This window comes from Ipomoea nil, unplaced genomic scaffold (genome assembly GCF_001879475.1).
Source record: "Ipomoea nil cultivar Tokyo-kokei standard unplaced genomic scaffold, Asagao_1.1 scaffold1421, whole genome shotgun sequence".
NCBI lineage: Eukaryota > Viridiplantae > Streptophyta > Magnoliopsida > Solanales > Convolvulaceae > Ipomoea > Ipomoea nil.
Window position 1 is genome coordinate 3562125 of NW_017617849.1, and position 27903 is coordinate 3590027.

At 31.6% G+C, this 27903-nt stretch overlaps 1 protein-coding gene across 2 annotated transcripts; it reads right to left on the reverse strand.

The window, feature by feature from the left end:
• Positions 1–7613: 7613 nt before the first annotated feature.
• LOC109188338 (probable LRR receptor-like serine/threonine-protein kinase At1g07650) lies at positions 7614–14662 on the reverse strand. Of its 2 annotated transcripts, none has more exons than XM_019338972.1 (24): positions 14418–14662; positions 14090–14264; positions 13304–13375; positions 12914–12982; positions 12753–12824; positions 12491–12562; positions 12314–12385; positions 12146–12217; positions 11908–11979; positions 11737–11808; positions 11571–11642; positions 11372–11443; positions 11217–11282; positions 10959–11024; positions 10828–10863; positions 10614–10672; positions 10116–10504; positions 9840–10035; positions 9544–9693; positions 9255–9373; positions 8935–9145; positions 8600–8840; positions 8366–8516; positions 7614–8221 (listed from the first exon to the last, which is right to left on the reverse strand). In XM_019338972.1, exons 1-24 carry the CDS (start codon positions 14551–14553, stop codon positions 7838–7840), a joined length of 3096 nt encoding a protein of 1031 aa, XP_019194517.1. In that variant the 5' UTR covers positions 14554–14662; the 3' UTR covers positions 7614–7837. The 2 variants fall into 2 exon arrangements, with proteins under 2 accessions (XP_019194517.1, XP_019194516.1); XM_019338971.1 differs by having other exon boundaries at positions 10116–10500; positions 10610–10672.
• Positions 14663–27903: the final 13241 nt, after the last annotated feature.

Genomic DNA, 27903 nt, shown 5'->3' on the forward strand with positions numbered 1-27903 from the left:
TTGTTATTGTAATTTGATTATTTGACAAATTCGTCAAAATTTTAAGAAATTTGTCTGTTTACCATTTTATATTTTATCAAAACAACAAAAATATTATTTAATAACTTAATAAATTTGCTCGAAACTGCTAAAAACTAAAATAACTCATATACATTTTTGGTTAATCTTTCTCAAATCTCCTAATAAATTTAAAAAAAAATTAAAATAAAAATTAAGAATCCATTAAGATAAGTTTTTTTTAAATAAGAGCCATTTGACACGTTGGGTTTTAATAGGTTGTGGAACCGTGCCCACCTTGCAGTTCTATGTTTATAAATATTGAACTATAAGTTCATTATTATAAAGCTATATATTCATAATCTTTGAACTTCATACTCATAATTATTGAACTCTATATTTATAATTACAGAACTCTATGTTCATAGTTATTGAATTATATGTTCATAATTATACAGATATATATTCATAATTTTTGAACTTCATATTCACAATTATTGAATCTCTATATTCATAATTAGATAACTATGTGTTTATAATTATGTTCACAACACTATGTTCATAATTTTTGAACTATATATTGATTATTATATTCATAATTATGAATTATTTTTGAACCATGTCTACCTTGCAAGGTGGACACATTTCCACAGCATAATTGTCGGGTCAATATAGTACTATAAAAAGCCTTTGGACTTTTCAATCCTTGCCAACACTGATGGGCAAGCAATTGTATGGCTATATAGAGGAGATCAAGAGCTCATCTTTTCAAACATTTTCAATGTGGGATCAAAATGATCCCACATCATTTACTAAGGGGAGCCACCTTTGTCTTCTTCTTATTTTATAATTAATTTTAATTTTATTTTTATTTTGTATATAGTTTTGTTTGGATGATGATGATGATGATTATTATTATTATTATTATTATTATTATTGTTGTTGTTGTTGTTGTTGTTATTATTATAATTTTATTTTATACTTGAACAATAATATTTTTATTATACTTGAACAATAATATTATCAATTATATTATATTATAGAATATAATACCATATATAATATTACCAATTAATAGATTTTATTTAATTTTCATTTGACATTTACTTTTACTTACCAAATAAGTTTTGAATCTCTATATTCATAATTACATAACTATATGTTCATAATTATGCTCACAACACTATGTTCATAATTATAAAACTATATGTTCATAATTGTTGTTGAACAATATATTCATAATTATGAACAATTTTAGAATCGTGTCTACCTTGCAAGGTGGACACAATTCCACAACATAATTTATCGAGTCAATAGTACTAAAAAAAAAATATTTGGACTTCTCAATACTTGCCCACATTGATGGGCAAGCAATTATGTTTGTAAAAGGAGCATTGCTCTTCTTATATAGAGGAGCTCAAGAGCTCCTTCTCTAAACATTACCAATGTGGGATCAAATGATCCAACATCATTTACAAAGGGGAGTCTATGGCACCCTTTTGTTTTCTTCATATTTATTTTAGTTTTAGTTTTATTTTGTATATCGTTTTGTTTGGATTACTATTATTATATTATTATTTTTATTTTTTTTTTAATTTGATTATTGATAATTCGTCAAAATTTTAACAAATTTGTCATTTTAACATTTTAACTTTAATCAAAACCCCCAAAAAATATATAGTAACTCACTAATTTGCTCCAAATAGCTAAAAACTAATACAACACATACATTTTGTGTTAATCTTTCACAACCCCCATTAATAACAAATAAATACAAACTAAAATAAGAAGACAAAGTTGAGGCTTCTTAAATAAGAAGCTTTTGACATCTCAATACTTGCCCACATTGATGGGCAAGAAATTATGTTTGTAAGGGGATCATTGCTCCTGTTATATAGAGGAGCTCTCTCTTTTCAATCATTCAATGTGGGATAAAAATGATCTCAAAATCATTTACAAAGGGAGCCCGTGACTCCCCTTTGTCTATTTTTTTTTTCTTTTTTCTTTTTAATTTTAATTTTATTTTGTATATATTTTTGTTTGGATTATTATTATTGTTGTTGTTGTTGTTGTTATTGTTATTTGATTTTTTGGCAAATTCGTTAGAATTTTAAGAAATTCGTCTGTTTAACATTTTATATTTATCAAAACACCAAAAATATTATTTAATAACTTAACAATTTGCTTGAAACGGCTAAAAACTAAAACAACTCATATACATTTTTGGTTAATCTTTCCCAAACACCCTAATAAATTAAAAAAAAAATTAAAAAAAATAAGAATCCATTAAGATAAGTTTTTTTATATAAGAGCCATTTGACACGTTGAGTTTTAATAGATTGTGGAACCGTGTCCACCTTGCATTTCTATGTTCATAAATACTAAACTATAAGTTCATTATTTTAAAGTTATATATTCATAATCTTTGAACTTCATATTCAAAATTATTGAACTCTATATTCATAATTATAGAACTCTATGTTCATAATTATTGAATTATATGTTCATAATTATAAAAATATATATTCATAATTATTGAATCTCTATATTCATAATTAGATAACTATGTGTTCATAATTATGTTCACAACACTATGTTCATAATTATAGAACTATATGTTCATAATTTTTGAACTATATATTGATTATTATATTCATAATTATGAACTATTTTTGAACCATATCTACCTTGCAAGGTGAACACATTTCCACAACATAATTTGTCGAGTCAATAATAGTACTATAAAAAGCCTTTGGACTTCTCAATACTTGCCCACATTGATGGGCAAGCAATTGTGTGGTTGTAAGAAGAGCATTGCTTCTCTTATATAGAGGAGATCTAGAGCTCCTCTTTCTAAACATTTTCAATGTGGGATCAAAATGATCCCACATCATTTACTAATGGGATGGGAGCCACCTTTGTATTCTTTTTTTTTTTTTTTTTTTTAAATTAATTTTAATTTTATTTTGTATATAGTTTGGTTTGGATTATTATTATTATTATTATTATTATTATTATTATATATTATTGTTGTTGTTGTTATTTTAATTTTATTTTATACTTGAACAATAATATTATCAATTATATTATATTATAGAATATAATACCATATATAATATTACCAATTAAGAGATTTTATTTAATTTCCATTTGACATTTACTTACCAAATAAGTTTTACTACTAAAGTTTTGGGGGGGAAATTTGTTAGGAGGATTTTACTTTTATATATATATAGATTATTATTATGTATACAACAAAATTAGTAATTGGAAGTTTTAGTTGTCTAACAAAAAGTGAAAATGGAAGTAGATGTAATATAACTCTTACATATAGTATCTTTTTTTGGGTTGTATGCTTATACCATTTAACTATAAGGCCTTCAACCCATATATATATATATATATATATATATATATATATATATATATATATATATATATATATATATATAGTTAGTGTCTGTAAGCATCATAAAAATTTCACTATTGACCAAAAAGTGAGATTAGATTTGGTCAATTTTATTGATAGTTGGCACTAAAATGAAAAATGATATAGTGACTAAAAGTGAAAAAGAAATTATATTTATTTATATTTTTATTTGAGTGTTTATTATAATTATATATTATAGTAAATCCTTAGAATTCCGACAAAAGAATTTGGTGGAATATACAACTAAGGTTGACATCCTGAGACTCAAGTGTGGATGCATGGAGCGATTGCGGCTGCCTGTTCTGTTTTAACAACTCTCCCACCAATTTATTAATCCTTTAATTTTGTCAAAACGCTTTTAGATTACAGCAATTATGTATGTATTCTGGTTTTCGCCATCTACGATCCACTAAAAGCAAGCGGGCGGTGTCTTCTTTACTCCTTATTTTCCAAAAGCAGCAGAAATATATGGATGTCTCCGAAATGGCAGAAAATTGATACAAGGTGCTCGTTGTAGCCTCTTTCCCTGAAACTTACAACAAATATACGAAATAAGGGAGTATTTGGTAAATAGTTGTTAGCTGATTAGGTTAGTGAGTTTAACATGGTCGGTGTGGTGTTCAGCACCTCATCTCTGTGAATGGAGCAAACCATTTGGTTAGTCCCCTGACTGTTTAACCAAGTCAAATAACCAATAGTAGTCAAATAAATTAAAATTGGCTGGCAACCGAATTGGCTTCTATAGTTTTACAAGTTAGAATGAGAGGTAGAAATTTAAAGAATCAAAATAAGTCTTAATAATCTACTATATACTAATAAGAGCCCAAGAGAGTTAGTCCTATAATGGGTAGAAAAAATGGCGGTCACAGATTTTAATCAAATGAATGACTCAGATTGATTAAAAGATTGATCAGATTTAAATTTTACACTAAAATTTTCTAAAATACCCAAACTAATTCCGTTAAAATTTTAAGAATTGCCGTTAGTTCACCGTTAACTTACTCATTGATTTCAATAAAAAAAAAAAAAAAAAAAAAAAAAGGTCTTAGGTTCGAACCTCATCCTAATCAAAGTTGGCATAATTAGTACTCTATTTTACTCTTATTAAATTATATAAATAATAATTTAGTAGTTACAACAAAAAATAATACATATGCATTTCTTTAATTTAGAATTATGTGTCCACAATGCCTTTATTCAAAACAAAAAATTATTCATTATCAATAAATTAAATAAGAGAAATAATTTTATTAGTTATATTGTCTTTATTTTTTTTTCAATATAAAAATTCTTTATATTCAAATTTATTAATTGATTATATTCACTACATTATCCTTACAATGTCTTTATTCAGTGAAAAAAAATTATTAATTATCAATAAATTAATTAAAAGAAATATTTTCATTAGTTATATTGTCTTTATTTTTCTCAAATGTAAAAATTTTTACATTCAATTTCATCAATTGATTATATTCAGTACATTATCTATTATCTTTTTTGTGCACTATTTTTCTAATTAAATATCAAAGTTATAATACAAAATAATGCTATATATTTATTTACCAAGTATTTTATTAATACCATGAAAAAATTAAAAAAATATAATTAATAAAGCCAACCATATTAACTACTTGAGAGATTTTGTGACAAAGAGAGTATTCAAATCACACAACAAATTGAAGTGAGAACTACCTCGCAATGTCCTTGTTTGACAATCAGTAGTTAGCGGTTAGCGTTAGCGGATTATACTAATGGATTTGACCAGCGAATTTATTTAATTATTAACATTGGGTAGAAAAAATGACCGCCAAATTATTAAATCAATGAATGGTTCATATTGTTCAGGTTTTAATTTTTTTCTTTTAAGATTTTCTAATTTATCCTTAATTATATGATTATCCATTTAACTTTTCCGTTAATTCACCGTTAGTCTAATTCTAATATTAAAGTCTAATATAGAATTATAACTACACCATTAATCTAATTCTAATATTAAAGTCTTAATAGAACTTAACCACAAATCCTAATGTCGGAATCTCCTCAAACAATATTAGTATATATTTAATATTTTATGCCATAATTTTTATTTGTTCTCCCTTATGTCCCATATTTGGTTTCAACCATACCTATACAATTATTTTATTGACAATTATAATCAATCTTGACTATATTATCTTGCATTTGTAAACTTAGAATTACCTATTTAACCCGCACGGGCTTAGCTCAATGGTTTAGTGGGTAGTATTTGGGAGAAGAGACCAAGGTTTAAACCTCGGCGGCGGCAGTGCGGGAATTATGTCCAAAGTGGGCAGATTCCTTGTGCGTATCAGCATTTGGCCCTATCTGCTGAACCATTGAGTCACCGTGATTTACAACTTCTCACAATGCTCTGTCGGGTCGGAGTGGGGACTCAACCTTTTGGAGAAGAATTATCTATTTAAATACGCAAATTCAACCTTCAATTATCTATGCATGAACAATTTCAATATAATCCTGCATTAATATATTTTAAAGTACTTATTTAAAAAAAAAAAAACATTGGGCATTATCCCAATCGCGCAATGCGCGTAAAAACTAGTATTATTAATAAAGAGAAAAGTACGGTCGTCGTCTACTAAAAAATATACTCAGTATTACAAAGAGTATGTATTCATAGGCAGGGAATTGGAATGTAATAACCCTATTTCCAACTTTAAATTAATAGGAAAAATACTAAATTCTAAGTTATTTAGAAACTAAATTAAAGATTAAAACTAAATAAAAGGTAAGTCTCCTATAACATCATCTCAATATCCTTATTCATGAGACTGATTGGGTCAAAATGAAAATATAATACATACGTATACTAAAAAAATGTAAAACTAATCATGAATAAATTATTTACTACTTATAAGATAAAGTGTAATACTTTTGAAGAAAATTATTTTAATACTTATGATGAAAAGTGTAATATTTATTAAAAATTTGCCTCGTCTCACAAATGAGGTTTCATGAGACGTACGGTCTGATATGAGATTGTGACCTAAATAAAATCTAGAAAATAATAAAATAGTTTTTAAAATACAAGATAATTTCATGTAAGACCTCCTCTTGTTACTGAAACTCCATTTGTTTTTAAAGGATTACGGAAACTCCACAATTTGAGTATAAAATGCATAATTTTTCGTCTAGGAAACTCATCATGCATGAACAATAAATTTGAGTTAAAAAAAAAAAAAAAAAAAAAAAAAAAAAAAAAAAAAAAACCATTCTTCAAAATGAATATGTTTTTCCTTAAAAGACAAAAGTTGTAGATTTTTCTCTTAAATTTGTACAAAATCTTGAATCACTTCAATCTAACTTTGTATGAGAGAAATATGATCAAAGTGAGGAAACATGTGCAATTTGTCAAAAGATGCAAAAATAATATTTTAATTGCAATTGGATTCATTATTGGGCTTCTTAAAAAAAGTTTTGACCCAATAAAAATTTATGTCACAAATATTTATACCGTGCACCAGGGCGCACAATCTGTGCCACATTTATTGTTCGCCTGGCCAAAACAACGTCGTTTGTATCTTCTTTTTTTTGAAAATTCTGTTTTCCGTGTCTGTTGTTAACTTCTTAAAAAAAATCTCATGTTTCGAATGTACATAATTGTATAACAGAATACGCAATATTTTTTTGAAAGAATAATACACATAATCTAACATAATACATAATACACATAAACTCTTAACATAATACACATAAACTCTTAACATGATATACATAAACTCTTAACTCTTAAAAATCCCTTGTTTCGAATGTACATAATTGTATAATAGAATGCACATAATTGTATAACAGAATACACATAAACTCCGTCGCGTCAACTCCCACACAACTTAACAAAACGACATCGTTTTGGGCAGGGCGGGAAGCACAATGCATTGTGCATCCTAGTGCACGATATAACGTCGAAGAATATTAACCATGTTGGGATATGTTTTGTTTGGCCCATGTACTCATTACTCAATTGTTATACCATGGATAAGAGTTCATATTGTATTCTAAACCCTGATAGAAAAATTATGTACCAACCGTTAACAATTTTTGTATAAAATATATTTTAATATGAAGATCTATTATATTTTTCAAATAATTTGAGCTCTTAATAACAATAATTATATGGATGTGTACATAAATTAAAGAGATGAGAGGAAGATGTAGGGTAGGTGCAAAGATTTTTAGGGTTCATAAAATATGATAGTTTATCACACTATATACAATTGGATTTCTTTTATTTATTCTTTTTTTAGGGAAACCCCACAGCTGCTACTTGAATGCTTGTGCACGGGTAAACCCTGCCTTGTGACCCTAACTAACAAAGAACCACAAAGAGCTAAGTAAATCGGCCTAGGTTGAACTCTACCTAGTCCAGGATGAGGTCTAGTTGTTTGATGAAGTTGTCTTATTCCTTACAAGAGCAGCTGTTTCTTCCTTATCCACATAAGAGACATCAGAACCAGTGGTGGGGCCATTTGAGGACATGCTTTGTGTCTGGTTTGGGTTCTGCCAAAAGTGAGTACTCCTCATTGACCTAAACTGCAGATCAGTGGAGGAGAAACCAGGATCTGAAAGCATGTCTTGAACAAGTGTTTGTCCTTGTAGCATGCTCACCACCTGAGACATTGTTGGTCTCAGAGTTGGGGATGCATTTGTGCATAACAGCGCTACGTTTAGCACCACCATCGCCTCTTCTGATGAATAGTTAGACCCCAAGTCGGGATCCACTAGCTCCAGTATATTGCCCCTCTCTTGCAAAACATATGCCTGGTGAAATTAAGTACCAGATCAAGAAATCAGTTCATGTGCTGACAGATTAAGTTTTCAAGAACGGAGGCTATATATGCTTATCCCGCGAATCAGTTGTTATGGAACTTTAAGGAATGAAAGAAAATGAGAAATTATAGTTACCCAGTCCAGAAGATAAACAAATTCTTCCTTTGGCCTATAGTTGGTGTTGCTTTTGCCACTGACGATTTCAAGGGCAACAACCCCAAAGCTGTAGACGTCTGCTTTGTTGGTTAGATAGCCACGCATTGCATACTCAGGAGCCATATAACCTCTGCATAATTAAATGCTCGGATTTCAGCGTGAAATTAACAACATATATGCAAGAAGAAGAAACTGGATGGTATATGAACTTACACTGTCCCTGCAATCCGGGTACTAATGTGGGTATTATCATCCTCGTGAAGTTTAGCTAGGCCAAAATCGGATATTTTAGCATTCAGGTCCTTGTCGAGCAGAACATTGCTGGTCTTGATATCTCGATGGACGATCTTCAAGCTTGACTCTTCATGAAGGTAGGCCAAACCTCTCGCAATTCCCAGGCAAATTTTGCTCCTTGTCGGCCAGTCTAATTTAAGTTTGTTTGTTGTATCCTTTCCTGTCAGGACAAAACCAAAGAAAAAAACATATTAAGCTTCCAAGTGCCAACAAAATTTCCCACTGGTGCCAAGGGATGGATGTATCAATCTTACCGAATAGAGCCCGGGATACACAGTTATTCTCCATGTACTCATAGATCACCATTAAGTGATTGCCTTCAACGCAACACCCGTATAACTTTACAAGATTTGGATGTTTCAGTGCAGAGATCATCCCTATTTCATTCAGAAATTCACGAGTTCCTTGCTTCGACTTTGATGATAATTGCTTCACTGCAATTGTTGTTCCATCTGATAATTGTCCCTGCAACATCAAGGGAAATTTCATATCATATATTAAAAAAGAAGCAAACCACACATATCTCTTGTGTAAGATGGTTGGTTTTAATTTGTTAGATTCATAAATAAATTACCTTGTAAACTGAACCAAAACCGCCTTCCCCAACCTTGTTATCAGCATCAAAGTTCTTCGTTGCAGCTTTGATCTGTCTTAAGGTAAAAATGCCCGCTTGTAAATCCAGGCCTTTAAGGTCTGCAAAACAAAGATAAGCTACACGCTTCAGTGGACAATCTTGAAATATCTACAAGATTACTTTAAAACTTGATAGAATACAGAATGATGCTAAAGTGACTCGGAGATGCCAAAATATGAGCAAAAGAAACGCAAATGCAATGCTAAGAAATTGGTAATAATTTCTTCACCTCGATCTTCAGATACTTTTCTTCCCCTTAAGAATATCACGAAAAAGACGCCTAGGATCAGAACGCCCAAAGTGACAGCTCCAGCTACAATTCCAACTAACTCGCCAACACTAATGTTTTTCTCATCATCTATTTTAGGAGGTGTAAAATCTGCAGCAAATAATCCATATTCTCACTCTAAGAATGTTTACGAAAAAATTTCAAAAAGGAAAAAGCTAGAACTCTGATCCATATGATATGTAAAGAACTCGCATGGCATCAAGAAGAAGAACAAGAAATGTGCACAAGTAGCATACTGGGGTCCACTGATATCGCTGCAATTAGCGGGCCATAAACTCCTCTTTCTGGTATGCCTGTTGTTCCTTTCCCGGCCCAGTAAAAATGGATCTTCAGTGTGTTGCTGGTAACAGCAACAGTAAAAGTCTTTACAAGGGCTTTCTCAGGTCCCCCCGCTTCTTTCACAATATTAAATTCCTTCAGCACCAGGTTTTCCTAAATAAAGTATAGAAGATGAACACAAATTTTAACTCGTTAATACAAAATTAGTAAAGAAAAACTCGTTTTAAATTTACCTGTAAGTAGACATCAAAGATACGCTTCCCCAAGCTATTGAAAGAAGTGCCATTTGTAAATAAAATCTCCGCAAAATGGAGCTTGACAGTGTAGTTTCCGTTCATCATACACAGTCCATAGTAAGTGAGAGACAGGGGCGATGCACGGGCAGTCTTATAGAGCTCAGAATCTGGACCATTGACATTATACAAAGCAGAGGTACTGGAATAAATATAGGAATCAGAATCAATATCATTGTCCATGAAGTTTCCCGTGCTGCTAAATGCCCAGTCTGGTCTTGAATAGAACATTGAAGCACCTCGGGCTTCTAAGTCACCCTCATACTTAGTTCCATTGCTGATAATTGTTTCTTTGCCTCCACAGTTAATGTGCAAGGAATAACTTCTGCCTACCATTCAGAGAATAATAGTTAAGCCAAATGAAATATTGATGTAAATTTATATTATTTTGTTAATCTGGGTTTCTTTTAAATTTCCATTTTTTATCCAAAAACTCACTCCGGGATCTTGAGTTAGAGCAAGGAAAGTTCTGTGTGAGGCATGGATGAACTCCACTTCTGAAATAATAAAAATTTCAACAGCCCAATTAGCGTGCTTCAAAGAAGCTACAATCTGAATGTAAAATAAATGATGCTTTTTTTTTTTTTTTTCCTTTTTGGAACAGCTCAATTCAAAGAACCGAAGAAAGGAATGGTGGGCACAAGAAGCTTACAGGTCTCCTGATGAGGAATAGCTCTCGACCAAGTTACTAGAGACATTATAGAAATAATGAAGTTTGTTAATCCATTTGACTTGGAAAAGAAAGTAGAAAGACTGAAAATTTCATTTTAACTAAGGACTTACACACTCCCACTCGGGCATTCCACTGGTCCTGAGCCTTGCCATGAAAACATGTTATCCGAAATATCTCTGTACCAGAAAAGCAATTATCATGATTAAAAATTTCTGGAGCTTAAGTCAATTCCATAATAGAATTCATGTATCCTCCAAATAATATCCTATTATTCACTGATATAATCTTTATTAGTCACTAATCTTGAATGTAGATTACTCTCAAGTCAAAACAAGATGAACTATGCAGGAATTGAGAAATAAACATACATGTTCTTGTTTGTTGATAAAATCCACTTCGGGATATCTCCAGTAAGCCTGTTTCCTGTCAAATAGCTTCAAAGTACCCAAAAGTAAATGTCAGTTTTAGTCAACCATACAGTTGAAAACACAAAAGGAAGTATTTGCATTTGCCAACCCCTTACATGAAGTCCACTTTGGCTAGACGAACAAAAGAAGCTGGAATCTCACCAGTCAAATTGTTAAAACTAAGGTCCCTAGAGTCACCAGAAAAAAATGACAGTTAGTAATTACAGAAAATGAGTTATGATATTCTCTATCATTGCATTAAATAATAGGTCTCGAAGTAAGCAAGCATCTATAAAACATGTGAAAATTACTTACAGAGCTTTCAATTTTTTCATGTGCCCGAGGTATTCTGGGAGCTCTCCATCTATCATACAGTTCCTCAATATCCTGAATTTTGAAGGGAAAATAAATAAATAAATAAATAAATAAAGATGTTGAGTCTCAAAAAGGCTTCTGAGGGGAGACAAGAAAATGAACTCACAGTGTTTTCATGGATTCCATTTCTTCTAGTTGAGGGAAACTGGACTTCCCGCCTTTCAAGTCACTGATCCTCCTGAAACGCATGAAAAATTCAACACAGTGATTTCACTTTATTTTTACCTAATTCATTGGAAAATTAAAATATAAAAAGGTGAAAGATAAATCATCATACAAATCAGTCAAGGCTGTTAAGGAAGATATTGAAGAAGGTAGAGGGGCCTCAAATGAACATCCTTGAATGTGCCTGTAACATGAGATTACCATTTAAGATTTGACCAGATCAGAAGAAGATGAGGGGAATATGCTGTAAAGGTCAGAACTTTTAAGGTTCAGAATCCTCAATTGAACTTAAACGCATTTACAGAGGTGAAAGTTCTATGAATATCACAAAATAATACAAGAAAGCTTACAGTTTCTCAATGTTTGTCCAGTTGCCAATGAAATCGGGTATCTTTCCGGTGAAGTTATTGTCACTTATCCTCCTAAAAATATATAGAAAGAACATAGTTATGACATTAAAATGGCATTCCTGTCATGATCAGACAGCCAAAATAAAAAATCAAATATTGAATGCTCACAGATCAGTTAAGTTCTTCAGCTTGCCAAATGTGGATGGCAGATTTCCTGTAAATGCATTTGATGATAGGGTGCTAAAAAGAAATAAAGAAATAACATTAGTAGAAACGAACAAGAAAGAAGACTTTTTAAGGTAAGTTTGAAGAAGGAATGTCCATGGTAAGGTGAAGAAAAAGTACAGTTTCTCAAGATGAATCAAGTTTCCAATTTCTGGGGGAATGGTTCCTGAAAAGTTATTTCCTTCTATGCTCCTGCGAATAAAAAAATTCAGAATATAAAAACTGGATAAAGCTAGTGCGGAACTTGAGCTCTATTACTACAATCATTTGGTGCAAATATAAAACGACCATAACACAAAGCAAGGCAGAAACAAACATTATTTATGTATTGACTTAATAAAGAAATGAAATTTCCCGAACATCAAAAAAAAGATTCACATACAGGTTCCTGAGAGTAGTGATTCTGGTGAGGACTTTAGGAAATGGTCCCGATAATCGGTTCCCCATAAAGGAGCTGCACGTACAAAATACAACCATATTATAAACAGTGCTGTAGATTATATAGAGCAAAGAACATAGTATCAGGGCAGGAAATAATATTACAGTTCAAGCAAGCGCATTGACGCCCACTGTTGTGGTATCGAGCCATTCAGATAATTGCGGCTGAGATCCCTGCATAAAACAATGCAATATAAGTATAGCCAGCACAAAGAAGTTAGCATAATTGAAGCATGTGCTCCATCTCAACTAAAAGCTTAAGCTGATAGTTGGATTGCACATTAATGGGCTTAAGCTGATAGTTGGATTGCACATTAATGGTTATATGTTCAACACGCCCCCTCCCCTCACACCTTTGGTCTGGCTCTGATACCAAATTGAAGCATGTGCTCCATCTCAACTAAAAGCTTAAGCTGATAGTTGGATTGCACATTAATGGTTATGGTTATATGTTCAACAAGCATGCTAAACTCTACTGCATTGGAATAGACTTACAAGATCTTGAGGTGATGGAACTTTGCAAACTCGGGTGGAAGACCAGCTGAAAAATTTTGCGACTTCAGAGCTCTGCAGTGATTGTTTACCACCACACCATCATTAGAACCATTCAAGAATGTAAACCAGCAAAGTTCTTAAGCTTAAGCAGAAAATCAAACTAGTATAGGACAGTCAAGTTTTTTATTCATCATTAGCTTAATCATGCATCTGCTTTCCTGAAATCTGAATCACCAACAGGGAATCAATGCCGGAATTATTATAATTTAAGTAACATTAAAAATGTGACAACAAATAATAAAATACTGGGAAGGGATAACTGAGTTCCCATCCATTATACAGCTGGATGCCGGCTGCAAAATGTTGACTTACTATTGAGTCAACCAAACTGTAGCAGTAAGCCTTCTTCTAGAATCTGTAAACTCTACACTTGATGGAGTGGAATGAGAACTCCTCAGACAATTAAAGTTCTACTATGAGCTAGCCGTGTGGAATCTAATAAAAAATGTCAAAAAAATACATACAAATTCTCTCTACGACACAAGAATGAAAGCTTAGACGCAAGCAAACTCCAAATTCTCTCAACCTCGAACCAGACAGCCAAAATTAAGCATACCCATTACCCAGCATGCTCATTAGACCGACAAAGAATGGGAATTTGGTTTTCTGAACAGGGAAAGACACAACCTTGTTGGGTATGTTGTACCACATATGATAAACATCTGATGACAGGAATATACGCAAAATCAGATAATGCACGTAAAGAGGAAGAGATAGTGCGCATACATGGCAGTGATGTGACAGGTGGCGTTGTTATCAAAAGAGCAATCGCAGGTAACAGTGGTCTCGAAGCTTTTTCTTTGAATTTTGGGGCTCCAGCTCTCTCCTCCACTGCAAGGATCCTTCCCGAAATCCCAGTCCGTTTTCCCAAGCTTTTTAGCGATCTGTTTAAGTGCTATCACTGCAACCAAACACCGAAATTAAACCACATAAAGAAAAAGAATAAGCTAGCAATCAATCCATCTGCGAGAATTCTTGTCATATGCGACTAGCTTTTAATTTCCAAGAAAACAAAACACGTGAAAAGGGAAGAAAATGGGGGAATTTGCAGCACCTTCTTCTTGATGGAGCTTGGGGGTGGCAGCTAAAAGAGAGGGTGAGAGAAGAAGAAGAAGAAGCTCAAGAGAACAGAGGATGCAGAGAAATGGAAGGTTTCTGGGGAGAAAAGGTGGGTTGAGTTGGGTTTCCATTACTGCAATTCGGGAAGGGAGGTGAGTGAGCTCAGTCGTTGCCCACTTTGTCTTTGCCTTTGCCTTTGCCTTTGCCTCAGCTTTGTGATTATATAAACGCGGAATGGAGGCTAACTGCTAACATATTCATTTATGGGGGATGGGAATCTTAACTCGGGCAGATAGGAGTGAAATGGACCGCACCCCAATGGTTAAGGTTAATTAAAACATTTAAAAAATTGGTACACTAATACTTCTTTAATGGTGGGCCAAATGTCAGTCCGAACATAATTTTTACATTATCACCGATGTTTGAACATTAGTCTTTTTTCTCAAATACTACCTACTAATATTAATAAGATTTGTTTCCGACAGCATATTAAGATTCGAGTGTTGAGTCTGAGTTGATTTATATTTTCATGGGTATAAGAATAAATTTATGGGATTCATTATATAGTTGGTGTGCTTTATGTAAATCCCGACTTGTAATTCTTGTAGCAAATGATCATAAAAATTTTAATCAGTTCATAAGTAAACAACTCAATCAAAAATGCTAATAAGTTAGTAATTTACTCTTATTAAGAATTAAATTTATACTCTATATAACTATTTATAGTTATCAAATCAACCCACTTAAGCAAACTCTTTTTATAATAATTAAGCATTAGTGTGGTTGAATGACTACAAATGCATAATAGAAAATTAAACGTGATCTTGTTTTCTCTTTGTTTGGATTTAAAAGGAATTAATCCTTCTGTCACATCAACTATAGTACGTTTAGTGTTTTACCCACCCCTAATATGACAAGATAAAGTGATTACAACAAACTTTTTAAAATGAAATTTTTTATTTTTTATTCCTAAGCTATAAAATACAAAAATAATATTACATATACTTTCAACTTTCTACTTAAAACTGAATAGACCAAAATGTTATTATATTTAACGTCATTTAAACGATTTTGTTGACAAATGACAAAAAATAGTCATGCCACAATAATATTAGGACAAAAGAATGACATTTTGAAAAAAAATTAAAAAAAATGACACCAATAAATCTATGACCAAACATAGAATTAACTCTTTATTTCAGTTTTATATTATTGATGAGGTGTTATGCTCCGATTAATTTAAAAAATAAAATGAGTTACTGTTTTATTTATTCAGTTTTCTTTATCCGATAAAATTTGTATATGTGGCATGAGTTATACTCCATTAGAGTAAATCTATTACGGAGTATTTTTCTAAAATAAGTGTGGCGTTAATTCCTAATTGATATGTTTTTGTTGTAAATGTGTTCTTTAATTAGTTGTTAAAGTGACTATTTTTCTCTTCCAATTGTAACGTTCTCAAAGTAATTATTGTGATCCTACACTTTAATACCTAAATAAGAGGTACATTTTCAAATTCCAATGTACCTTAATAAGAAGTACATTTGCAAATTGCAATCCTTCACATTGTTGTTGTCGATCTCTATACTATTCAGCATATGAAAATGTTTTATAGTAGATGGACAAATAGCTCAATCACTCAAATAATTAAATAGAGATTTTGGTTGGCCGCTGATACCTCGACTTTAGACTCTCGGTGTCAAACCTTTCGCTTTCATCTCTTAGCCAAGAAGCAGGTCTAGGGTTTAAGTTAATTTCTCTTTTGTCTCGTAGACTCAGTTCATTTATAGTCTCACAAAGTGACAAGAAAAACTTCTTTTAAAAAAAATGAAAAAAAAAAAAAAAGACACAAACAAACAAACAAACAAAACAAAAAACAAAAACAAAACAAAACAAAAAAGTATACATATAAAACTATCTAAAAGATGTCATAAGAAGAACTTCTTTTGAAAAAAAAAAAAAAAAGTATACATATAAAACTATCTAAAAGATGTTTTTTTTTTTTTTTTTTTTTGTCTATTAGACTCGGATCGATTGAATCTTAGTCTCACAAAGTGACAAGAAGAATTTCTTTAAATAAAAAAAAAATGTATACATATAAAACTATCAAAACAATGTCATTTTGAATTTTAAAAATATATTAATCTAGAGATTTAAGACTGCTACATACCAATAAAAATGTACCCTTAATATTTAGTTAAGAATTGATGAATCCATTCTACTCCAACCAGGCCCCAAGTTATTCTTTCATTATTATGTTGTATTGGATCTTAAGACCTAGTATTTTCAGATCCAGCCTCTCTCTCCAATAGTAATGTTGTGCAACCGTGTGCACCATGCATAGTGCACACGGTTACAAAACGACGTCGTTTTGACTAAAAACGCGCATCCCATTTTAAAAAAAAAAAAATCAGTTTCGATTCCCCTCAACAACATTATTGTGGATGTATATAGTTATGAATTATTGTGGATATATAGTTATGAATTATTGTGGATATATAGTTATGAATTTGTGGATATATAGTTATGAATTTATGGATATTTAGTTCATTCATTGTGGATATTTAGTTCATTCAATGTGGATGTTTAGTTCATTCATTGTGGATATTTAGTTCATTCATTTTGAATTTTGTGAATTTGTTGTGGATATATAGTTATGAATTTGTGGATATATAATTCAAATTATGCACAAAAAAAATGTTATTGCCGAAAATTGAAGCTGGAATTTTTTTTTTAATTAACGCGCATTTTTAATCAAAACAGCGTCGTTTTTGCAACCGTGTGCACCATGTAGGATTGCGTAATTTGCGCTCTCTCTCAATGAATACTAGAGATGTTTAATTTGCGAGATCGAGCAGTAAAGATGCATGAATCTTTTTACGTCCGCTTTATATGACCGCCCATGCAAAATGTAGTTTTATAACTATTCACTATTGACTTTATTAGCTGGTCAAGAAGACCCATGTAGCCCTATACAGCACATTATTACATACTGCATGATATTATAGTTTTTCATCAAACCCATAAAATAATAACTAGTTATTAGTAAAGTCAATTATATGGTTAATTTGATTAATTAGAGATCGTGCCAACAGATAAAAATCTTATCATTACGTTAGAGTGCTCTTGTTAATAATAATGACATTGAGGCATTGTTGGTTACAATGAGTATTAACCAAATCATGGTACTAATAAATGGTGGGTTTTAATCAATGGGCAAAATATTTTTAGATGTTCTAAATTACTAATATAAATATCCCTCTTTTGCCGGTTTAAAAACTATTATGTAAAAGTAATGTTTATGCAATATGCACAATTTGACAGTAACGATAAATTTCTCTCATCACTCAAAAACTTACTAGTTTATCTTTATATACTGATTTTAAAATTTATATTATCTCCAAATTAAGGTCATCATTTATTCATTTTGGTATTCCATAAAGTTGATTTTACAAACAGGGTAATAGCTTTCTAATGGCGGACAATATCATTCTCTAACACTTTGGAATTATTATTATTATTATTATTATTATTATTATTATTTTCTAGAGTGTTCAAACAAGGAGAAAAAAAAAAAGTTAATTAAACAGAGAAAGGCTGTTTTAATCTATTGGCATGAAAACAACGCTGCATGCCCCTTGGACCAGTCAACGCGCACTTGGCACGTAAGGATTAAAATATTCGTTTTTGCTATATGTTTGGGATGTGAGACACTTCCCGTGACAAATTAAAATTGTTTATACTAACAACCTACTTAATGTAACTTAAGTATTGTTTACATCAATCTCAGTGAAACCAGGCTAATGTTTTAGAATGATTACATCTTTCATTATACTAACAATGCAACCTAGTTAATGTTTTAATAGCATGTTAGCATTTTTACTAGGAACAATCAAACATTTGGTTTGTTTACATAAATTTGACTTGTTTAATGACTTAACTGTAAAATTTTATTCAAATTTAATGATTTAATTATATTTTCTTATGTAGTTCAATAGCTAATTTGATCCCTTTTCTTAATACAATAAATTTAAATTTATAAGAAAAATATAACAACTATGAAACTAATAGGAAAAAAAAAAAGGGAGATCAGATGATAGAAAGAAAAAGGAGAACATGATTTAAAAATAATTTTTGTCGTTCATAAAATTTGTGTGAGACTATTTCACGTTAAATAAATCTCAAATGTGTAAAATAATAATAATAATAATAATAATAATAATAATAATAATAATAATAAAAAGTATAATACTTTTTTTTTATCAAAAGAGGAGGGGTAACCCAGAGAGACCACTGCTAATACTTTTTAATGGATTAAAAAGTACGTATTACATTTTTATCAAAAAATATTACGTAATGCATATATAATACATATCAATAAACATGTAAAATAGTCAAATTAAATCATAACTACAGAGTACATTTTTATTAAAAAGTATTATATATTTACAATCTGTCTCACTTGAAATAATGTATTAATTAACACAAGACCACTTGTTCATCATTAAATTGAATATAAAAAATTATTATTATTATTATTATAAACTAGTAATTCACCCGCGCGATGCACGGAAAAAAATTATGTTATTATAAATATAAATAAAAAATAGAAAAACTAAAATATTTTAAATTATTTAATATAATAATATTTTTGAGCTTCCATTGGTCAAATATTTATTATTTTTATAGAATACAAAATTACAATTAAAATTAAAATTAAAATTAAAATTTTGTATGGTTAATATAATCTCTAATTATGTGCATATTCAAATAAACTTAGAGAATTTACATAATTACATTGATTTATTTTTAATTGTATTTCATCTATATTATAATTTTCACAATACGAATAATAACTAAAATAATTACATTTTGAAAGAAAATTTCAAATTTGTATGTGTAAATTTACTCTAATTGAACACATTTTTTATATGATTATATAATATATAGCTATTTTATTTTTCAAAAGTATATTTTTTATATGATTATATAATATATATAGCTATTTTATTTTTTAAATGTTGTGCTTTTTTTTTTTCACAATACGAATAATAACTAAGATAATTACATTTGGAAAACAAATTTCAAATTTTGTATGTGTAAATTTAAACTCTAATTGAACACATTTTTTATATGATTATATAATATATAGCTATTTTATTTTTTAAGTGTTGTGCTTCTTTTTTTTTTTATAATAAAGGATGTTGTGGCATTAATTGTAACATTAATTATTTCCCAAGCCATATAACTTTATTATATAAAGGATGACTAGCTAGATTTTAAAGATTCGTACGGTCTCTCCCCAAGGATCGTTGAAATCATAGCCTCATAAGTATATATTGATTAATATATAATATTATAGACATTAAGTGAGAACCTAATAAATATTTATAAGACTTGTGTCGTCTTATATGCTCTCTTTCAACAGTATATTAATGGCCGCCAATGAGCTGCCATGAAAGGACAGGATCTAATTATATTGTAAAATAAGATTTGTTTAATTTATTTTAGTTGACGGGAGTGTATGCAATAGCAATAGGGTCATATATAGAGAATTGAATGAGCTTCTAAGCCAATCAGCTTTCGTTGTTTACTTAGTTTACGCGTTTTCCAAATAATGCATGGATTGCAGAATTGGACCATCATCCTCCATTCTCCACTATTAAAAAAATCTATCTATTCATTCTCAATCTTGTCATTTTCCCTCATAATATACTACTTCCATGCAAAATTATTTATCGTACCATATTTTATGTCTATATTTTTAATACACTGAAAGATACATTTAATTTAACGTATATATTTGTTTTTATTTATCAATCTTCATTATCTAGAGATGAGGAAGATTCAAGCTTCAATTCCTTCCTCTATATATAGAGGACAAAATGGTAGGATTGAACTAAGACAGCAAACCAATAACTAAGTCAAAATTTGTTTTTTTTTTTTTCTTGATTTCAATTTTGAAACGTTAATTTCGTATACTTAATAAGGTCTACTAGATTTTTTGTTTGATAAAAGAAAAAAATTCCCCAACATTAACGAAAAATCAACAATTTTTTTACAAAGGCCAAATTAAATGTTGAATCCTCTTGAAAAGGTGTTTTGTTTTTTTTTTGGTTTTTTTTTTTTGGTTTTTTTTTTTTTTTTAAGAAGAAGAAGAAACAAAAAGCATAAACAAAAAGGAGAGGAGCCACTTTAAAAAAAAAAAAAAAAATACAAGGGAGAGAATTGAAGTAACCAAACACAACGAATTATGGAAATCTAGGCCTAACAACACCAACTATATTAGTCAAAAGTACATTTGTGGGATGCAGGTTTCCCTCATTATCCCAAAAAAAAAAAAAAAAAAAAAAAAAAAAGAAGCAAAACAAAACAAAAACGAAAAACAAAAAAACAAAAACAAAAACAACAAATAAATAAAATTGTGATGCCCCTTGGCCTTTGGAGGGTGTTTCATAGATGATTTTTTTACATGGAGTTTACTCTGATATCAAATTGAAGCATGTGTTCCATCTTAATTAAAAGTTTAAACTTATAATTAGATTACACTTTTATATTTATATATTATATACTCGATAAAGAATAATCATTTCAAAACCATGTAATCACCAAATCAACATCACATAAACACCACATAAGTATATATTTATTAGTTTTAAATGGTATATAACTAGCTAAAAATTCTAATTGGAACTTTTTCAAGTTTATGTGTGCATTTGTTTTTTTTTTTTTTCTAAATATAAATTTGAAGACTTATTTATTGTTTTAGTAATAATTTAAGAGTTTATTTTATCCTTATCCCAAATATGTAATTACAAATATATTAAGTGTGAGCATTCTATTGCCAGCTTCTTGGTTTGAGCTACTCAATTATGGATAACCTAGGTTGATTTACTTCTTTTTAATATTTTACTGGCAAAAGTCACAAAGTGAAATTTACGCAGTACACATTGTAATGAATGAAGATTTCTCTCATCACTCAAAAGCATCATAAATTAATCAACTTTTATATTTTTCATCGACATGTTGTAGTTAAAATAATATACTCTAATTGGACGTAATCATGCATCTAATTGAAAATATTAATTGTCAAAGATCAAATTTATAGTGAAGGAACCAAAAGTAAAAAATAAAAAATAAAAAAAAATAAAAAAAAATAAATAAAGCATATCATATTAATAAAAAGTATAAAAAAATAAAGGAAAATGTGAATAGTCGTTTTATTACTTTTATAATGGGTATGTCATTGTACTACTCAGAAAAGTTTTGGACTGGGGTAAGAAAAGTTTTGGGTTCCAACAAATAATTGCGGAACGCGTTTAATACATCCATCCGCCGTACATTAATGTGGTGAATTTTATGTTTAAAATATTAAAATTTGTATAAAAACGATTAAAATGGGTATTTATAGTGGTAAACAAATATGGGTATTTCTAGTATTAATCATATTTATTTTTTAAAAAAAATTGTAATGTTTGTATTTCTTGTAATAATGTGAGAGATGTAATATGACTTGACAAATGTTTTTTTATTTATTTAATATGAGGTGGAATGAAAGCTTGTATTTGTTGCAATCTTTCATTCTAACATATTTGTTACTTTTGGCAATAAAATTTACGTCCTACCTTGCCATTTATTCCGCAAGGTGGATTATTTTTTATTTATTAAATAGAATAAAGGTCAAATTAAGTATTATATCATACACAAAAATATAATTTGACCATCTAACTCAAAAAAAAAAATTCAATTGACTCTTCTTTTTTTTTTTTTTTGGAGTGCATTCAATTGACTCTATAAACAAACCAAATTAATAGAATTACGCTAAAAAGAACCAGTACTCCATGCGATTAAGAATTAAAAATCATTCTTTTAACAATTTTAATTAAAAAAATAATAGGGTTTGTTAATTTTTATTTCATTTAAAATTATTAAAATATTTTAAAATTATTTTTAAAATCTTAACAGCCATGTTAGCGGTGGACATGGTTTCATGTGTAGTTTATGAATTTTTTTTGAAAACATGTAGTTTATGAATTAATTTGACTGTTATTCTTTTATTAATTAATTAATTATTGTAATTAAAAAGATGAAATTATATACATACATACATATATATATATATATATATATATATATATATATATATATATATATATAACAGTATGATTATTGAGTCAGATTTATTAGCTGGAAGTCGTATGCTTTTTATTGACGTTGACCGCCATTATCTATCTGCCATCTCACCACACTCTCGTCCTCGTTTAGGGCCCGTTTGGTTCGCAGAAAATATTTTAAGAGAAATGAAATTGAAATTTCATGAAAAAGCAATTACTAGGAAGATGAATTTCATTGTTTGATTGGAGAAAAAAAAATAACTGAAAATTTCGATTCCATTGTTTTTGGTTAGATTTGAAATTGTAACGAATAATGAGTATAAAGACTTATATACCCTTACAAAATCATAAAAGTCATTTCATTTTTCTTCCCAACTTACATGGAAAACAAAATCACATGTCCTACCAAGGATTTTGTTTTCCTTAAATGTAAGGAATACATTTTTCAATGAAAAATGAATTCCATGAACCAAAGTACCAAACACTAAAAAACAATATTTTCCTCCATTTTTCTATCCAACCAAACATCCCCTTTATGGGTATAAAATATGAGTTCTCTTACCTATACTCTCAAGTTTTACTCTTTTAACTTTTACTTTATGATGTGACAAACAATGATAGGATATATTCATCATGTAGGTCCAGAAAAAGTGTTATCAATGATTTGTGAGATGGAGTAAAAGTTGGGAGTAAGAAATAAGAGTCTATGTAGTATTTTTAATAAAATATGGGGTAATTGACTTAAATATGCCATTTTGTTGAATAAGTGATAAGAATGTGTCACTTTTCAAAACTGTATAAAATAAGGAAAAATTCATTTTGGGACTTGAGTTTATTGTCAGAAACACAAGTTGTAAATGAGTTTATCAAAATTTTAATATGTTTTTTCAATAAAATACGACAAACGCATGTTAGACAGTAAACTCATTTTTCAAAATGTTTTTCTTTTTTTCAATATCCCACATGCGTTTGTCATATTTTATCGGAAAAAAAAAACATTTTGAAATTTTGAGAAACTCATTTACGATTTGTGTTTTTGAGGTCAAAGTATCTATGAGATCCCTGTACTATAGCGTTTTGTTCAATTTAGTCCTTCTACTTTAATTTTGTTCAATTTAGTCCTTGTACTTTAAAAAGTGAAACAATTAAGGACAATAATTGATATTTATGTATTTATTTTGCACATATTATGTAATATATTAGTGGTAAAAATAAGTAATTTTAAATATTTATAAAATAATATATGAGTTGGTGTGTAAGTATGATGACGTGACAGATAAGATGGCAATGCCATATCAGCTATTGTCCTTAATTGTTTAACTTTTTAAAGTACAGGGATTAAATTAAACAAAATTAAGGTAGAAGGACTAAATTGAACAAAAGAATATAGTACATGGACTTCATATGTACTTTGACCGTGTTTTTGACAATAAATTTAAGTCCCAAATGAGTTTTTTCATATTTTGTACAATAATTTTAAACAATGTCTCGTTCTTCAACAAAATGGCATGTTTCAGTCAATTACCCTAAAATATGCATGCATTTATGAATTTTCATATTCAGTTTTCCTCTTTGTCTTTCCCATACAGGGGAAAACAATAATGCATTTTGGTACTTCAACTACAAATATATGGTGAATTTAATATCTTAATTTTGCCATATTTTCATTTGAGTTAATTATATTTTTTGTCATAGATTTATATGTGTCATTTTATTTCTAGTCCTTTTAAAAGATAATATTTCTTTTGGTCATAATATTATTGTAGCATGACAATCAGGGCATTTCGGTTCCTCCCTTTCACACCAAAAAAAATAAAATAAAATAAAATAAAAATAAAAAAAATATTGTGGCATGACCATTTTTGGTCCTCCATCAACAAAATAGTTTAAATTGCATTAAATACAAGTACATTTTGGTTTGTTTAGTTCTAAGTGATAATTTCTTTTCCTTTTTTGGTCCTAATTTTAGATGTGTCATCCCACTTTTAGTTCTTTTTTTTTTTTTTTTTCAGAACATCCCCGTTGGTCCTAGCATTATTGTAGTATGACAATTTGTGGTCCTACGTCAAAAAATATTTTAAATGACATTATTAACAACTCAAAATCCTATTTTTTCTTCTTTGATAATAGAATAATACAAATGTTCTACTACATCTTCAAAAAACATATACACTAACCATGCATGTATTCATTGATGGAGAGTAGTTAATTCTACTACTTATGCACTAGACTTAAGATTTGTCATGAAGTAGCTTTGTGACTTTTTCAGTTTTCCTTCTTTTTTCTTTTTTTTTTTTTTTTAAAAAAAAAAACTGCAGTAAACTTATGTGTTGGTAACATTTTTTGCTCCATTATACTATGGATGAATTATGAATTATTTAATTTATGCTATCAATTATTAGTAGAGTTATTATTTGTCACATTATTATTGTATTCTATAGGTATTATTTGTGTGGTAGAGAGTTAGTCTACTTTGACAATCCTGATAGATAGGGATCTCTACGTTAGCTTTTCCTATTGTATTGTATTCAGATTATGATTGTTCAATTGAATTGAATTAGCTTTCCTCATCTGGTATCAGTTAGCCAGCGATCCACTCTTCCTATTTTCCCTCAAACAACTTCCGATCGCCTCTCACCTCCGATCGACATGTCTACCAACTCCTCCGAGCGGACGGTAACTGCATCTCCCGTCTCCGCTCCGGCCACCCAAAACACCCTGTCGAGTGCCCACCACTTCGTTTCCATTAAGCTAAACGCACGCAACTTTCTTTTCTGGCGAACCCAATTGGTTCCTTTTCTCCGAGGCCAAGGGCTTTTAGGCTATGTTGATGGCGGAACACCGTGCCCACCGGCCACCATTGACACGGCTCCAACCTCCGGTGACACAGCAGTCACGCCCGCGACTTCCGGTCCCAATCCGGCGCACCAAGCTTGGATGCAACAGGATCAATCAATCCTGTCGCTCCTCATCTCTTCGCTATCGGACGAAGTGATGTACCTAGCTGTTGGTCGGACAACTTCGAAGGCAGTATGGGACTCCATTACTGCTGCTCTTGGCTCGTCGACGCGCGCTCGGTGCTTAAACCTCATCGGCCAATTTCATTCATTGCGGCAAGGAAACCAGTCTCCGGCGGAATACCTTGAGCGTGCACAACTCATTGTCGAAGCTCTGGCGTTGGCCGGCCGGCCTCTATCCCTTGATGAGCAGAACATGTACGTGTTCAGAGGTCTCCGTCCAGAGTTCCGTGCGGTGGCAGCATCGCTCACTGTGACTGGTACGCTGGTCTCAATTCCGGAGCTCGCCGATTACCTGCAGACGCAGGAGTTCATCTTCTCCGATGACTACCCGGCAGGTAATGATCCAGGTTCACCGGCGGCCTTGTATGTCTCGCGGGGGCAGAATAGACAGGGGCAGGCAGACGGCAATTCTGGTGGAAATTCCGGCCGTGGCAATTCTGGTGGTGGTCGCGGACGACAAGGGCGTGGCCGTGGCAATTCTGGACGTGGTCGCGGACAGCCGCGGTGTCAAATTTGTCGCAGCCACGGGCACACTGCAGTGTTCTGTTTTAAAAGATACACAACTCAACCTCCAGCTCAGGCCAATATTGTTGTTGGCAGTGGAGAGACGGCGGCAAACTCCGGTGGTTCTTTGTTCCCGGACACCGGTGCAACCGCTCATGCTACGCCGGACGCATCTATGCTTCAACAAGCCGAGGAGTACAGCGGCAATGATGTGCTAAGAGTTGGTAATGGGGCAGGTTTGGTGATCTCTAATGTTGGCCATGCATCTATACCATCTAAGTTTAAAACACTGTCATTATCTAATATTCTACACGTCCCTAAATTGTCAGTTCCTTTGTTATCGGTACATCGATTTACTAATGAAAACGATGTTTTCTTTGAATTTTACAAAAATTTCTTTATTGTGAAGGATTCCATAACCAAGGAGACTCTGCTTAGGGGACCAGTCACGGGTGGTCTGTACAAACTCCCAATGTCACAACCATTTTTTGCATTCATAAGTTCCCGGGCCACTCCCGGGGTGTGGCACCGCAGGTTGGGTCACCCGCATCGTCAAGTTCAAATTCGTGTCCTACGGGACTGTCCGGTCGTTGATAATAAATCATCTCAGTCAAAATCGTGCACAGCTTGTCATCTTGGGAAATCTGCGCGTTTTCCTCTAGATAGAGTAGTTTCTTCTAGCCAAAATGTATTAGACCTGCTGTATACAGATATTTGGGGCCCGGCGCCCGTTATTTCGTCTTGCGGTTATCGTTATTTTATTTTATTTGTAGACGATTACTCGCGGTTCAGCTGGTTTTATCCCTTACGGGTAAAATCAGACATCTATAAAATTTTCGAGTCTTTCCGAGTCATGGTAGAACGCCAATTTTCGCGTTCTATCAAGTCGATTCAATCAGATTTAGGAGCAGAATATCTAAAATTACATAAAACATTCAACTCCTTGGGAATTGTCCACAGGCAGTCATGCGCTTACACGCATGAACAAAACGGCAAGGTAGAGCGCCGTAATCGGCATATTGTTGAAACCGGGTTAGCTCTACTAGCCGAGGCCTCAGTACCTCAAGAATACTGGGACTATGCCTTCGAAACTGCCACAACTCTAATTAACTATTTACCGTCATCTGTGCTACAATTCCAAAACCCATATACTATGTTACACAAAAAGCCGCCCCCATACACATTTCTTCGTGTCTTTGGGTGCCGGTGTTACCCTCATCTACGGCCTTATAATCGCCACAAGATAGAGTACCGCTCGGCCCCATGTGTATTCCTAGGTTACCCCCCGTCCTTTAGGGGATATAGGTGCATGGACCTAACAACTGAGAAAATCTATATCTGCCGCCATGTCAGATTTGACGAAAGTGTGTTTCCCTTTGCAGAACAACAATCACGGATTTTATCCGAGTCTGCACCTTTACCATGGGCAGCAGGGCCCATTGTGCCCCATGTTTTACCGCCAGGCCCAACTCCGGGTCCTGGCCCAGTTGTTCGTGAGCCCACTACATTGGCACAGGAACCGCAGCCTCTTGCATTAGAGGCCCCGGTTGCTCGGCGGGGCCGGGGACGGGGTCGCGCCCGAGCGCAACCGCAGGAGCGGGATCATGTCATGCGTCTGCGTCATCAGACCCGTGGCACGAATGAACCCTTTCAGGCCCTAACTACATCTACTGACCCGACATGTTATTCGCAGGCTGTAGGGCACTCACAGTGGCGTGATGCCATGGATCAAGAGTTCAATGCTCTTATACATAACAACACGTGGCGGCTTATTCCCGCTGAACCACATATGAATATTATCGGGTGCAAATGGGTCTACCGTACCAAGCGCACTGCAGACGGT